This window comes from Hemiscyllium ocellatum, chromosome 3 (genome assembly GCF_020745735.1).
Source record: "Hemiscyllium ocellatum isolate sHemOce1 chromosome 3, sHemOce1.pat.X.cur, whole genome shotgun sequence".
In the NCBI taxonomy this organism is placed as follows: Eukaryota; Metazoa; Chordata; class Chondrichthyes; order Orectolobiformes; family Hemiscylliidae; genus Hemiscyllium; species Hemiscyllium ocellatum.
Genome location: NC_083403.1, coordinates 144951783 through 144963090, shown reverse-complemented (window position 1 = coordinate 144963090; position 11308 = coordinate 144951783). Strand labels below are relative to the sequence as shown.

The 11308-nt window shown below is 40.7% G+C and overlaps 1 protein-coding gene across 3 annotated transcripts in view; it reads left to right on the top strand.

Moving 5' to 3' along the window:
• The first annotated feature begins 5938 nt into the window (after window positions 1–5938).
• Window positions 5939–11308, top strand: part of LOC132808220 (kinesin-like protein KIF3C) — a 226678-nt gene continuing 221308 nt past the window's right edge. For all 3 annotated transcript variants that reach the window (XM_060822062.1, XM_060822056.1, XM_060822051.1), the window contains exons 1-2: window positions 5939–6498; window positions 8786–9651. In XM_060822062.1, coding sequence (XP_060678045.1) covers window positions 5967–6498; window positions 8786–9651 — 1398 coding nt within the window. In that variant the 5' untranslated portion in view covers window positions 5939–5966. The remainder of the gene's footprint in view (window positions 6499–8785; window positions 9652–11308) is intronic.

The following is an 11308-nucleotide window of genomic DNA, read 5'->3' as shown; positions in this document are numbered from 1 at the left end:
GGACATCGTGTTGCAGTGCATCATGTAGATTGTATTCATGGATGTCACTATGTGTCAGTGGTAGAGAGAGTGAATGTTAAAGGTGTCAGATAGAGTGTCAATCAGGAGAGCTTTGCCCTTGATGGTATTGACCTTGACTGTTGGAGCTACACTCATGCAGGCAAGTAGACAATATTCCATCACACTCCTGATATGTGCCTGATATTCTCCTGTTATGGTGTGGAATTTGACAATCACTGTAATATTGGTGTAGTGAGCAGCATCAAAAATAGTAATGGAAAAATATATTTTGCCAAATTGCTGAACTTTAGAGATCACACAGATAAAAGTAAATATTTCTGCTCTCTTGATTGTTCTTGCAATGTACTGTAAACATAAAGAAATTAGCAATATGAACCCATGTTAATAATTCAAAGCAAGCAGGGCAATTAAACATAGAAAAAAGAGAATGAGAGAAGAGAATACAACATGTCAAATAAGATAATTTATCCTGGATCTTTTTGATGTATTTAATACCATTCATTTGGTAAATTTGACAGTTTAAATTTTCTGCTTTAGCATGGAACAATAACCAAAAATTAAATTTTTTTGAACTTAATTGTTATTAACTGGAAATGCACACATGAATTCAGAATGTGTTTGGAAAGTATGAAAGCCTGGAATTTCCATTGCTTTATGATGAAATGCGTTATTCATTGTCACAATTGGTCATGTTTGTTCCTTCCTCTTTCATTTCCTGACACATTAGTTTTATTTTATTTTAAATCTTTGGATTATTACTGCATACCAGGAATGTATTCACAGACACAATACACTTTGATAATGACACTTATTGCTACACAATACTGCTTTTGTACCTGGATCTCTCATGATCGTCAGCAAACATGCCATTATTACTCCTTTATTGAGGTGAAATTATGGAGAAACATTTAAATGTTTTGATTAATTTTCGTTATTTATATGTTCAACGTAGAATTTCTTCTATATTTTCTTAGAGTGAAAACCTTGCACACATCTAACCAGTTTAGAGCCTGCACTGTTCAAGTTTCCTAGTTATTTGTTCTTCTAATTGATGTTAAGTTCACACCTAAAGGACTGATCTAATAGCCCCCCCTATCAATTTAGAAAAGCAAGAACAAGGAGTTGGTGAGTTGCAGAAAGCAGCCGACTCAAATTTACTGTAAACCCTTGGGTGCTACTCCAATGGCTACAATCATTTTTCATTCTAAGAAAACTTCCTTCTTTACTGAAGTGTGTATCCTTTAGTAGATAATGAATGGAAGCCTACCTTCCAATTGATTTGTGCATTTCCCTCCTGTGTCATTGTATCACACAGTCACAATTAAAACCCCACGAATACGCCTGACTTGTTTTCGAGACTGGGGTATTGAGTATAAGGGCTGGCAGGTCATGTCCTCATTGTACAAGACATCGGTTCAGCCACATTTAGAATACTGTGTACAGTTCTGATTGCCACATTACCAAAAGGATGTGGACACTTTGGAGAGGGTGCAGAGAAGGTTTACGAGTACGTTGCCTGGTACGGAATGGGCTAGCTATGAAGAGAGGTTGAGCAGATTAGGTTTATTTTCATTAGAAAAAAGGAGATTGAGGGGGGACCTGATTGAGGTTGACAGAATCATAAAGGGTATAGACAGCATGGATAGAGACAAGCTTTTTCCCAGGGTGAAGGATTTAATAATGAGAGGTCACGCTTTCGAGGTGAGAGGTGGAAAGTTTAAGGAAGATCCACGTGGCAAGTACTTCACACAGAGGGTGGTGGGCGTTTGGAACATGTTGCCAGCAGAGGTGGTAGAGGCAGGCTTGGTAGAATCATTTAAGGTGCACCTAGACAGGTACATGAGTAGGTGGGGAGCAGAGGAATACAGATGCTTAGGAATTGGGCGATAGGTTTAGACAGTCCATTTGGATCGGCTCAGGCTTGGAGGGCCGAAGGGCCTGTTCCTGGGCTGTAAATTTTCTTAGTTCTTTGTTATTTGTTCTATTAAACTGACTGAAAACAATATTGAAAAGTACTTAGTCACAAAGCTGGACTTTTTTTTCTAAAAGCTATTCCCTTTCTCAAGAATAATGTGTCCTTTTTTCTCAGAGGGGTCATAAAACTCTCCCAGCACCGAGGAGAGTAGTTTGGTACAGAGATGAGAAAGGTATTGAGAGGTGTTTTGTTTCTATGTAAACAGATGAGACTTCAGGCCAAAGTGGCCATGTTTTAGAAGGGACCTGGATAATGAAAGTGGACTGGTCAGCTGTCTGGCTGAGTTCAGTCCAGGACTAGTCAGGAGTTCAGCTGTGTGGAAACAGGCTGCAAATCTCTTTCTCTCTCTCTCTCCTTCTGCTCTTCCAACTTCAACCTGTAAGCATTTGTTCCATTTTTACTGTTTTTTAAGGGAGTTTGCTTATTGGGACTGTTGTGTATATTCAGAACAGCATAATGATTTAGTTTAGTTTGGATAGAGTCAGTTGTGTAGGGGTTCATTATTCTGTTCTTTGTGTTTTATTGTGTAATTTTGTGAATAAATGTTTGTCTGTTTTAAAACCTGGTAGTCAACCCAGCTAACCTACTTCAGGTAACTTTCACTGGACATTTACTGAAACAAATTGCAAAGTTACGGTCTGACCTGCCTGTTTAAGTATGCTTTGAGTGGTCTGGCCTAGTCCATAACAACTTCACCTAACACATCTTTGAATCTTAATTATGCTGCATATCATAGATACATAGAGTCAGAGACAACAACAAGGGTTATGATTTATTCAACTCCATTTGCCACTTCTAAGCCCAGCTTTGCATCTTATCTATGTCCATCTGTAACCAATTACATCTTTCGACACCATCCACAATTCTACCTATCTTAGTGTCATCTGCAAATTTACTAACCCATCCTTCTACACCCACCTCCAGATCATTTATAAAAATGACAAACAGCAGGGATGAATTATTGTCATTGGTGGGATGATAAATAATGATACGTGCCTCTACATTAAGCAGCTACCAACTGTGGAGGTGTACTAAGGACACATATTGTACTTTTACAACAAAGGGAGTCACTGGCAATAAAACATTTCAGAGTGTTATGAAAGGATTTACACTGTGGCCAAACTGAAGAAGCTTTAAAAGTACTGACAGGCAATAGTGGGATTAATATAAAGATCAAGTCCTTCACAACTGGTGAATCATAGAGTCATAGAGTCCTAAAGCAAGGAGACCAGCACTTCAGCCAAACTGCTCCATGCTGACCAAAATCTAGATCAGAGTGATGCTGGAAAAGCACAGCAGGTCAGGCAGCATCCGAGGAGCAGGAAAATTGACGTTTCAGGCAAAAGCCCTTCATCAAATGCCTTTTAAATGTTGTTAATGTACCCGCCTCAATTACTTCCGCTGACAGCTCATTCCATATGCGCACCACAGTCTATCTCGTTGCCCCTCAGGTTCCCTTTTATTCTTTCCCCTCTAACCTTACACTGATACCCTCTAGTCCTCCATTCCCAACCCTGGGAAGAAGACTGAGTGCATCCATGCTATCCATTCCTCTCATGATCTTATACACCTCTATAAAATCCCCTCTCAGTCTCCTACGCTCTAAAGAAAAACGTCCTAGCTTGTCCAACCTCTATAACTCAGACCCTTGAGTCCCGGCAACATCCTTGTAAATTTCTTCTGCACTCTTTTCAGTTTAATAACATCCTTCCTATAGTAAGGTGACCAAAACTGAATACAGTACTCCAAGTGCCAACGTCTTGTACAGCTGCAACATAACTCCCCAACTTCTATACTTAATGCCCTGACTGATGAAGGCCAACGTGCCAAAAGCCTTCTTCACTGCCCTGTCTACCTGCGACTCCACTTTCAGAGAACTGTGCACCTGAACTCCCAGGGGCCTCTGTTCCACTACACCTTGAGACCTTAGCATTCACCATGAAACTCCCACCTTGATTTAACTTTCCAAAATACAAGATCTCACACATCCATGTTAAACTCCATTTGCTATTTCTCAGCCCACTTCACCAGCTGATCAATGTTCTGTTACAATTTCTGATAAACCTCTTCACTTAGTGAGTTTTAAGAAGATTTGTAGCTTAGGGTGAGGTTCTGGATGTAGGTTTGCTCCCTGAGCGGGAAGGTTCATTTCCAGATGTTTCGTTACCATACTAGGTAACATCTTCGATGGGCCTCAGGCAACGCACTGCTGATAATTCCTGCTTTCTATTTATATGTTTGGGTTTCTTTGTGTTGATGATATAATTTCCTGTGGTGTCCAAACAGCAATGGGCCCAGCACCAACCCCTGAGGCACTCCACTAGTCACAGGACTCCAGTCTGACAAGCTTCCTTTCACTATTACCCTCTGCTTCCTGCCATCAAGGCAATTGTGTATCCAATTTGCCAGCTCATCCTGGATTTCATATGATCTAACTTTCCACAGCAGCTTACCATGTGGAACCTTATCAAAGGCCTACATTTACTGCCTGCCCTCGTCAACCGTCCTAGTCACCTCATCAAAGAACTCCCAGCAAATTTGTGAGGCATGATCTCCCACTCACAAAGCCATGCTGATTACTTCTAATCAAATCCTGTCTTTCCAAATGCATGTATATCTTATCTCTCAGAATCTTCTCAAGTAACTTACCTACCACAGATGTTAAGCTGACTGGTCTATAGTTCCCAGGCTGTTCTTTGCAGCCCTTCTTGAATAATGGCACAACATTCGCTACCCTCCAGTCTTCCATGACCTCACCTGTAGCTAACGATGATGCAAAAATATCAGCCAGGTCCCCTGCATTTTCTTCTTCAGCCTCTTGCAACATTCTTGGATATATGTGGTCAGAACCAAGAGATTTATTCACCTTCATACGTTCGAATGTGTCCAAAACCTCCTCTACTGTACGATGGACTGCCCCCAAGATATCACCAGGTCTTTGTGTCTTTCTCTGCAGTCAACACACAGGAGAAATATTCATTGAGGATCTCGCCCATCTGCTGCAGTTCCACACACACGTGTTTACTTTGGTCCTTGATGGGTTCTATTCTCTCTCTAGTTATTCTTTCCCTTGTATATACTTAAAGAACTTTTTTCAATTCTTCCTAATCTTTTCATTAATTTGCTTGATGCAGTAAGATTCTAGAAGAGCAGAGAAGGTTCACATTGTGCTTGGGAATATTTGTCCTGGATCCTATATTGCAAAAATAAAAAGTCTGGTTGTAGTGATTTATTTGGGCCTTGTGGGGCCTTGCTGGATGTGTATGGCAGCTGCATTTAGTGGGCAGACTCCAACAGGGAAGCGAATGTGGCACTGCACTGCCAATTGACTCTACCATGAATAAACATATCAACATTTTCATCCATAATCTTTATACATTGAGGGTTTTGTTTGCCATTGTGAATGGGGGTTTTGAAAATCTAATTTCTGGAATATTCTGAGCCCCTGACTGTAATTTATAGCATCAGCCAATCCATGACTTGCTGTGAGAGGGAGGGAGGGAGGAGTCAGAGCTGATTTCTGAATTTCCACCCCACTGCATTCTCAGCAATAACTCCATTTCCCGACACACTCTCCAGGCGGAGGGCCGCTTGTTCTGGGCGGGCTCTGTTTGCCTGAGGATGCTCAGCAGCTTTGGGGCGTCCTCCTGTGGAGCTCAGAGAAGTCGCGCCGCTTCAGTCAGTCCCAGCTCCAACCCAGAGCCTGAGATCACACAAACCTGCAGCATCCAAATGACAAAGGCGTTGTCAGCTGCAAATGGGAGAAGGTCACAGGCAGCGACTCTCTGCTCTGCATCCTCGGTGCCTGAGTAAAGGGGATCTCGGTGAGGGGATTGTAAGGTGCAGGCTGCAGCTCTGAGTGTGATGATGCGGAACGGGTACGTTGTTTTATTGCAGAGACAATACAACCAGTGAAAGGTGTCAGGCTGAGGGAGACCGCATTCTGAGCAAAGACACCAAACAGCAGAAAATGTCCAAGGCGAAGGTTTCTGAGTCGGTGAAGGTGGTGGTTAGGTGCCGCCCGATGAACGGGAAGGAAGAGGCGGCTGGATGTGAGCGGATTGTGGAGATGGATGTGAACCTGGGACAGGTGTCTATCCGAAACCCCAAAGGCAGTCCCACCGAGCTGGCCAAGAGCTTCAGGTTTGATGCGGTCTATGAGAGCAGCTGCCGGCAGAGTGAGCTCTATGATGAGACAGTCCGCCCTCTGGTAGACTCAGTGCTGCAGGGATTCAATGGCACCGTGTTCGCTTATGGACAGACAGGCACCGGCAAAACCTACACCATGCAGGGGGTGTGGGCCGAGCCGGAGAAAAGAGGCATCATCCCCAACTCATTCGAACACATCTTCACTCATATCTCGCGGTCCCAGGACCAGCAGTACCTGGTGAGGGCTTCCTACCTAGAGATTTACCAGGAGGAGATCCGGGATCTCCTCAACAAAGATGAGAACAAAAAGCTGGAGCTGAAAGAAAAACCAGAAACTGGGGTTTACATTAAAGGTAAAGGAAGAGGCGGCCTCTTTAACATTGTGAATCAAATAACTGTTTTATTTAAAGAATTAAAAACGCGACAAGTGATTAAATGTGTGAAGATTTGAAAAGGAGCCTGTTTTCCAGGTTGTGATGGAGGCCAGTGTATCTGTTTGTTTTCTCCACAAGGACCTGGGAGGGGGGGGGGAGGAGTCAGTATCATCAAACAATTGATGTTTTGTTAAGAAGTTGAAAATCAAATCAATAATTCTACTCTTAAATATTAATAATTTTTTTTGCTTCAGGACAATCCTGAAGTCCTGAGTCAACAGTTTTTTTTAGCTGCAGTTTTGCAGATTTTTGCTTTATCATTGATGGACATATCTCTCTCAAAGACACATGGTAATAAAACGAAAGAAAGAAAATGACTCCAGCATCTGGTGGGTCAGAGGACCTGTAAGTAATTATATTTGGATGATGTCCAACCTCTTAGCACAGCGATAAACACCAGAATATACTTTTAGCTCAGCCTGTTACCTCAGCCATGAATCAGCTGAAAAATACAATTGAATAAGTTGGTATTCACCACTGTCATTTCCTGCCAACTAGACTCTGCAATATTGGTCTTTGATGCCCTCAACAAAATGCTGATGTCATTATGAATCGGCATTGGCTCATTGTCTCCAACAAAACATTCCAGTAATTGATAGAACTGTCCAGTAGTTTGAATAATGGCTCAACTAACCTCCGTTAAACTGAGATTTGAATTCCCTTTTCTTTGCTTCATATTCTCCTATGTACATTTCTCTCTGGGATTCCAGTACACTGCTCCATCGACCATGCCAAGGCCTTAGATTAAAGAAGCCCAACACTGGCCCATTCTTTACTTGGCAGATTGCTAGCGGTATTTACGGGTGACTTGGGCTCATGTCGATTTATTCTAGTGTGGAATGGACCCACACAACATGTTCATGTTTCACAAATTCGTGACAGATTGATAGAATGATTCACTGGCCAGAACAAAATTGTATATCAATTGAAAAGTGAAATCAGTTCCTTAGTGAAAAACAGAGTTTGATGAAACTTACTTTGGTATTACCTAAACATCTTTCAACCCTAACTTCATCCATGCCCTCATCTAACTGATGTACATATTCTAAAAATTTACAGTCTCATTTAATTATGCATACATTTGGAGAAGCCTTTCTTCTGAAAATTATACTTAGAGTCATAGAGATGTACAGCATGGAAAAGAGCCGTTGGTCCAACCCGTCCATGCCAACCAGATATCCCAACCCAATCTAGTCCCACCTGCCAGCACCCGGCCCATATCCCTCCAAACCCTTCCTATTCATATACCCATCCAAATGCCTCTTAAATGTTGCAATTGTACTAGTCTCCAACACTTCCCCTGGCAGCTCATTCCATACATGCACCACCCTCTGTGTGAAAAAATTGCCCTTTACGTCTCTTTTATATCTTTCCCCTCTCACCCTAAACCTATGCCCTCTAATTCTGGACTCTCCCACCCCAGGGAAAAGACTTTGTCTATTTATCCAGCCATGCCCCTCATAATTTTGTAAACCTCTATAAGATCACCCCTCAGTCTCCGACACTCCAGGGAAAACAGCCCCAGCCTGTTCAGCCTCTCCCTGTAGCTCAAATCCTCCAACCCTGGCAACATCCTTGTAAATCTTTTCTGAACCCTTTCAAGTTTCACAACATCTTTCCGATAGGAAGGAGACCAGAATTGCATGCAATATTCCAACAATGGCCTAACCAATGTCCTGTACAGCTACAACATGACCTCCCAATTCCAGTACTCAATACTCTGACCAATAAAGGAAAGCGTACCAAACGCCTTCTTCGCTATCCTATCTACCTGTGACTCCACTTTCAAGGAGCTATGAACCTGCACTCCAAGACTTCAGAAAAGTCTTGATTCATTTTACTACAGATCAACTTAAATATCTAGAAGAATTTATACAAATAAATCTTCAATTTGGGCACTTTTCAGTCTGAAGTTTATTTCTGCAAAGTGCCAAGTAAATATTTTGGTTTGCTTTGAGTGTCCATCAGTGAAAGCTTCAATGTGAAATAGTGTTGTTTTGCAGGGAGGGGATACCATTAAAAGGCTCCTTTGTTGACACACAACATAAACCATGAAAAGTAAGCGAGGCCTGTAAGAGCATGTTTCTCTATTGTGAGTAGCACAAACTCTTTTTAATTTAAATGGGGAAACTGTGCAATTTATAGAAGTGGATGTTTTATAATACATAGTGGAATATGGTCAAATGTTTTGACTCTTAATTTACAGACCTATCATCATTCGTAACTAAAAATGTCAAGGAAATAGAACATGTAATGAATGTTGGAAACCAGACTAGATCAGTGGCATCTACCAATATGAATGAATACAGCTCACGATCTCATGCCATTTTTGTTGTTACTGTGGAGTGCAGTGAACTTGGACTGGACGGTGAAAATCACATCAGAGTGGGCAAGTTGAATCTGGTTGATCTTGCTGGTAGTGAGCGGCAGAGCAAAACTGGAGTCCAGGGAGAGCGTTTGAAAGAAGCTACTAAAATCAATCTTTCTCTTTCTGCTTTGGGTAATGTAATATCAGCACTGGTGGATGGCAAGAGTACTCACATTCCTTACAGAGACTCGAAACTAACCCGCCTATTGGAAGACTCTTTAGGTGGTAATGCAAAGACAATTATGGTGGCCACTATTGGCCCAGCATCATGCAACTATGAAGAGAGCTTAATAACATTGAGGTATGCCAACAGAACCAAGAACATTAAAAACAAGCCAAGGATTAATGAAGACCCCAAAGATGCTTTGTTGAGAGAATTTCAAGAAGAGATTGCACGATTGAAGGCCCAGTTGGAGAGAAGAGGAATGTTGAGCAAAAAAAGAAGAAAAAGCCAAAGGAAAATCATTCTGGAGGGTGAAGAGATAACAGAAGAAGGAGAGGAGATTGAAGATAACATTGAGAAAGACATGGAAAATTATCTCAAAGAACAAAAAGAGACATTAGAAAAAGAAAAGGTAGCAATCCAAGATGATCATAATTTGGTGGCAGAAGAGAAACAGAAATTGTTAGAAGAGAAAGAAAAAATGATGGAAGATCTGAAGAAGGAGCAAGAAGCCACAGAACAGCTAGCAGCCAAATTTAAGGTAGGCCAATGAACAACAATGCTTTTAGATTTCTGCATTACAAACTTCAAGGATATTGGATTTTTAACTAAGAATAAATTGTATGAAAATTTCATTTTATCACAAATGTAATGAAACACAGACAGTGTTGTTTCACATTGATACATTTTTAACCTGCATTTGTTCTCACATATGTCTATAGTGGGGTTAATTTTGAAGGAGCTAGGTATTCATTGGACATGACATTAAGCTAGTACAGGACATGTTATGGAGGAGCTAGGTAGCTCAATTGGTAAGATGCAAATAACCACTGACAACAGCTGCCAAGAAGACAGCTCAGGATGCACCTTTGGCAGGCAATGAGCCAATGGCTTGCCTTTGGGCAGAGCTCAAATGAATGAATGAAATGATATATGTTAGAAGACACAGTATTTTCATAATGTGGTATTCTATTTCCATATACAATCTTGTCACCTTATAGTAATGGATTATGTATTTTATCCCTTTGTGATAATGCGGATGTTTGTCTTCAAGTCCAGATATAAATCTGCTGGAGCTTCACACTCAGGGGTTTATGACATTTCCTCAGAGAGTTGAATTCATATAACCATGGCCATCTATACACTTTTGTTTATTTCACTGCAAAATGAACTCTGTCTACTTAACAGTATATTTTAAAATTAGACTGATATACAGATTCATATTGTTTGTGGTCTGGAAAAGTTATGTTTCATTTGTTCAGTAAGCTGATGGTCTATGCTTAGAGATTTATGATTGATAATGCACTCTTGTTAGAACTTTTTCATAGCAAATAATCAGGGACAACAAAGATACATTACTCTGCCTACTGGTCTTACAGCCCAGTGTCAGCCAGTGTTATATTGGTTCTGTTTTACACTATGATTCCCAGGTTAATAAAACATTTGGAGACAACGGGTAACAAAAATTTGCCTTCTGTAGAATACAATCTTGTATAGTTTTGAAATATGGTTATGTTTGAGAAATTAACTGCTGTGACTCTATGACTGTCTTTTCTCAAAAGAAAAATCTATAATTGCTTTCTTTCTGAAAATTCTATAGAGAGTTCAATTTCTAACTATACCACTATAAAGATGTTGAAAGGAAAGAATTGTAATATTTTTGTGAATGGTAACTAGATAATGTGTTAATAGATAAAATCTCAGGCTGCAATTCAGCAGTTGCATGTGACCCAATGCACCATATTGGTGACAAACAAATTCTGAAACATGTTGTGTTAATCTTAAGTAAATAGGACATTTCTGTTTGTAAAATACATTGTTAATAGATTAAAATTTGCTTAAAGTATTGGGGGTTGGCCAGAGGCCTTTAAAGTTGAATAACTTCCTCACCTCTACCTCCATCAGCAAAAATAGTCAACTACTTTAGACTCTGAAGTGACTGTTGATTGGCCACTTGAGGGCTTTAATTGGTGTCCAGTTACAACAGGTTGGCCATAGACATTCCTGCCCAGAATTTAATTAGCAACTTGATAGGAAGGCGTCAGGATTTCCAATCCCAATCTCCAAGTGTTTACCTTTTCCACCACCTGCCCCTGCCACTTCTCGGGAAGGGAAATCCCACACTTTGGGTTTGTGTCAACCTGTGTTTAATTTCCCAAAGGGAAAAACGAATAAAAAAGAATCCTAAAACTCGGAAA